The following is a 4,958-nucleotide window of genomic DNA, read 5'->3' on the forward strand; positions in this document are numbered from 1 at the left end:
AAGTTGAAGGCACCTTAAAAGGTAGGATAGCTGATCCCAAGATTTAACGCGACTGCATACATAAGCCTGAATTCGAACCCCTGACCTTGCTTAAACGTGGATCAACGCTTGGGTTGGTTTGACGTAAACTTAAAAACATATTTAACGCATTTTATATAGTTAATATAAAATGTTTAGTATTTATTATGAAGCTGGTAGTGTGTTGCGTTGCATTGCATCGAAACGAAACGCATATGGCAACTTGGTCATGCATGAATGTTGCCCCTAAATATTGCTCCGTTCAGAAACGACCCTTAATCGTCCCACGCCAACCCACTACTCTGGGACTTTCCTCGGCCTTCAAGGTAATTAATTTTAACTTTAAAACCTAACGTTCACTTGCATAACCATAAACATATATACACACTCCTTAATTGTTGTTCACTTCCTGAAGCCGATCTTAAGAGCGATACCTCAAATTCCGCTGCAAATTGATGCTTCCAAAACCTTGACACACATTAAAACTAAGTTTCTTAACGCTGTTGTGGACTCAGCTTTTGAGTTTGTTGACCAGCTAGTGCTTCCATCTCAGGTGCTAATTAAAGTGTTTTGCAGATTATTAATCTCCTAGCTAGCCATCATTTTTAATATTTATTAATTAATATATAGTTATTTTGCTTGCAGAGTAACTTTGCTCCGGTGGAGGAGTTAGAGGAAGCCATGTCTATCACTAACATTGAAGGTCACATACCAGATCACTTTCCAGAGGGAGTCTACATTAGAAATGGTCCCTACTATCATTTTTATAACTCTAGATCTGAGAGATGATGCACGTGCTTAAGATGGCCATCAACTGAAAATACAAAAATTATTCTTTCACACTAGTCCTCATTTTTTATGACACTTTTCCTTTCATTTTGCTCTTCTGCTTCTCCGTCTGCACTTTTTTTAATATAATAAAACTTGGGAAATTGATTCTTAAAATTACTGTGTTTTATTAGTCCACATACTTTTACAACGGCAGATTCAGGTCACGTAATACGCATGGATAATTAATGTTAATGTTTGAGTATATACGTATATATATATATTTTTTTTTTTTTCATTATCAATCGGTATTCTCCGTCAAACATATATGGATATAAATCTATGAATGAATGAATTCCAACTATAAAGTTGGGTTGATTTTCTTTTTTCTTTTTCTAACAAAAGTTTACACAGAACTCGAAAGGACATATACATCTTTTTTTTTTTCCTCAAAATTCCTTCGTTCTTGTTAATTAAGGTTTGTGATGAAATCTAATTTTTTTTTTATATACTTTTATGTGAATTCGTGTGGAAGATAAAATAGACATTCTTAATTGTATTAAAAATCTTAGAAAAGGTTAACAGTTAACTCTGAAGACTGAAGTTACATAAAATATCTTTTCCTTGTCTAAATTATTTTCTAAAAAAAGAAAGGAAAAATCTAAGGAGCGAGAGAGAAAGAATAACAGAAAAAAGTAAATAAATAATTTATTTATATAATCTTTGTATTGCTATACCATAGGTTCAAACCCACGGTTTGGAGGATTGAAATCATGCAAGTCTATGTTTGGGAGGACAAATAGCGTTTGGGTGGAAGGAGAAGGAATGCTTCATGGTTTGTATTTCAAAAGGCAAAATGAGGGTTGCTGCACTATCGTCTACAACAAGAGATATGTTGAAACTGAAACATACAAGCTCGAGAAACAAAGCACCAAGCCTTTGTTTCTCCCTGCTGTAAAAGGAGACTCATTGGCCGTTTTGTGTTCAATGCTTCTAAACGGGGTCAGCCAGATAACCTTATTATAATCACTAATTATTACTATTATTATTATGGTTAGCCGAGTTTCGAATTTTAATTTCTCCTTGCATTGTGGATTTGACAGCTGAGATTTGGAAAACTAAATAAAGATTATAGCAACACCAATGTATTTGAGCATTCGGGCAAGTTCTACTCGGTTTCCGAGAATCACATGCCACAAGAGATTGATGTATTCACGCTAGATACTTTAAAATATTGGGATGTCAATGGAGCATGGAATCGCCCTTTCACCAGTCACCCCAAGGTTTCTTTTATGTGTCCGTCGTATCTCTAGTGAGAGCATGAAAAAAACTTGATCTTAGTCATACAACTATATATTTAATGGTCAAAATTAGTTTACTGAAGTTTAATGATGATCAAGATTTTCTCTATCTTCTCACACTCTTATTATATTTATGGGATTAATTAATTAAAAAAAATTATATGGTTATAATACATACAGAAAGTTCCTGATACAGGAGAGCTGGTTATTTTTGGGGTAGATGCAACTAAACCTTATCTTGAGATTGGAATAGTTTCTGGTATGTATATATGCTTTAAATTCCTAAAAATATTCAAGAAATATTATATAGTATTGATTGATCCTGAATCCTGATAAAATTGTTATTCTGATGTATAATTTCGATTACATGCCCTTGATTCCATTTTCAGCTGATGGAAAGGAATTGATTCGTAAAGAAGACATAAAACTAGAGAGATGCTCTTTATGTCATGATATAGGTATAACAAGCAGGTATAATAATATTTATTATGAAATTGAAACCCCAAGATGAAATTATAAGCCAGGCTATATAGTCTAGACTCTAGAATGAGAATTGACGTGTTGAAATTAATGCATCTATGGTTTTGGTAGCAGGTATATAGCAATATTGGACTTTCCACTGATTGTAGATTCAAACAGGCTATTTAGAAGAGGCCCGTGAGTATATTGAGTACACACAATAGACTATGATAAGACCTCACAAAATCTTTGTGGATGAATTAACTTTTCCATGTTATTGCATATATATAGATTAATCAAGTACGACAAGGAGAAATATTCCAGGATTGGGATAATGCCTCTCTATGGTGATGCAAACTCAATCCAGTGGTTTGAGGTGGAACCTAATACCACATTTCACATCATCAATTCTTTTGAGGAAGGTCATGAGGTATAACTTTCAATAAAAAATATTAATATTTGAAATTAATTAACTAAAACTTTGAGATACTCTGAGTGGGCAATTAGCTGCATAATTGAGAAAATTTCTATGCTGTACCAGGTTGTGTTGTGGGGCTGTAGAGCACTAGATTCAATAATTCCAGGACCTGAGGGTGGTTTAAATGAATCTAAGTTGTTCTCTCGGTGTTATGAGTGGCGATTAAACATGAAAAGCGGGGAGGTTAAGGAGAAATATCTCACTGAACCAGAACAGTTTATGGATTTCCCAGTAATTAATGCAAGTTTTACAGGAATTAAGAATAGATACGGATACACCCAAGTGGTTGATCCCACTGCAAGTTATGCTGCAGGTAATTCTTTAAAACTCGGTTTAACTATTCAACTATTACAACAAAAAGTACCCTTAATTGGATTCATAATTCATAATATCCTTCGTGTTTAACCATTTAGATATTCCTAAATATGGAGCTTTAGCGAAGCTATACTTTGAAGAAACTTGTTCAGAAGTCCCAGCGGTAAAATTCATATGGCAATGGCATGAAATAAAAGTTGATACATATATTATGCTATTTATTTTTTCCTTACAAGTATTAAAATTCAAATGTGTTAATCAGGGAGATACACAAGAAGAAGAGCCTATAAGGGTGGAATACCACAAATTTGAAAGTAATGTATTTTGCAGTGGATCTGCCTTTGTCCCCAAGGAAGGTGGCCTTGAAGAAGATGATGGTTGGATAATTACTTATATTCACAATGAGGATACTGGCATATCTCAAGTAGGTCAATTATATTTGGCATGTACAAGTAAATTGATCCAATGAGTTACTTCCTTAATTGTTTTAATTTGTTCTAGGTTCATATAATTGACACAAAGAAGTTTTCTGGAGAAGCAGTTGCCAAAATAACCATGCCTTGCAGAGTTCCATATGGATTTCACGGAGCTTTCATGCCAATTTCATTTTAGGCGTGGTAGCTATATATAGGATTGTCATATGTTGTTTGTATTAAGTTGTAACTAATGCTACGATTATCTATTTTTCTTTAATTCAGTCACCGTTATTTAAATAAAAAATAAATTCACCCCTGGGATGAAATTTCTCATTAAGAAGAGACTTTTCAGACATTTGTTTTCAGTGAGAAGGTTTTTAGAGTTTTTTATTTTGTTTGTTTTAATTTGTATTTGCATATATTTCTAAATTAAATTCAATAATTTTAAAATAAATTATCAATAATTAAAAATAATCTTGTGCCAAAACATAAATTGTTTTTCACTAATATAAAATATAATTTATATATTTAAAAATATTTTTATATAAATTTTAAATTAATATAACTTATACATTAAAATATAGTATTTATTTAAATGTATAGCTTATTACAAATTTTATTTATATATAATAAATATTTAACACGTATATTACATATACTAAAATATTAATTATATTTATTGCTCTTAAACATATGTAAATTACACTGTCATTTTATTTAATTTTAAAAAACTAGATTCTTTTTTATAAAAATAATATGTTACATTAATTACATTTTAATTTAAATAAGTTTTTCTGAAATATTGTTTCTTTTTATTGTAACTCAATGGTTAATTTTGAAACATATTCATCAACTTTTATTTAACAATTTTAACCAAGTTTTAGGCATAACAATAATAAAAAAAATTATATACCAAATAAAATTAACTTTATGTTGCGAAGAAATTTGGCAACTTTGTCAAATTGCACCTTTGTCAACTTCCAACAATATATACGGTTTACTTCTGTTAGTTGTATAATCTAGTTGTGACTTTGCCTAGAATCTTTAAATTAGTTTGAGCTTCACTACAAGAAAATTGCCGTATAGTGACACACACCCTATAGTGACATAATACGTGTCACTAAAAACTACTTTTACCTACACAATAAATATAATATATGTTGGTATATTGTTAAAGAATGTAGGTATAGGTTATAGTGACAC

The 4,958-nt window shown here is 31.3% G+C and overlaps 1 protein-coding gene across 1 annotated transcript; it reads left to right on the plus strand.

Annotated features, from left to right (window-relative positions):
* The first annotated feature begins 224 nt into the window (after nt 1-224).
* On the plus strand, nt 225-4,379 carry LOC109799999 (carotenoid 9,10(9',10')-cleavage dioxygenase 1). Its single transcript, XM_029271957.2, has 13 exons — nt 225-344; nt 434-571; nt 664-766; nt 1,529-1,788; nt 1,890-2,069; nt 2,268-2,346; nt 2,477-2,558; nt 2,682-2,744; nt 2,838-2,976; nt 3,088-3,337; nt 3,438-3,502; nt 3,602-3,763; nt 3,841-4,379. The coding sequence occupies exons 1-13, from the start codon at nt 234-236 to the stop codon at nt 3,949-3,951; spliced, it is 1,743 nt and encodes a 580-aa protein (XP_029127790.1). The 5' UTR covers nt 225-233; the 3' UTR covers nt 3,952-4,379.
* The last annotated feature ends 579 nt before the right edge of the window (nt 4,380-4,958 follow it).

This window comes from Cajanus cajan, chromosome 6 (assembly GCF_000230855.2).
Source record: "Cajanus cajan strain Asha chromosome 6, NIPB_CcT2T_4, whole genome shotgun sequence".
NCBI classification, from domain to species: Eukaryota; Viridiplantae; Streptophyta; class Magnoliopsida; order Fabales; family Fabaceae; genus Cajanus; species Cajanus cajan.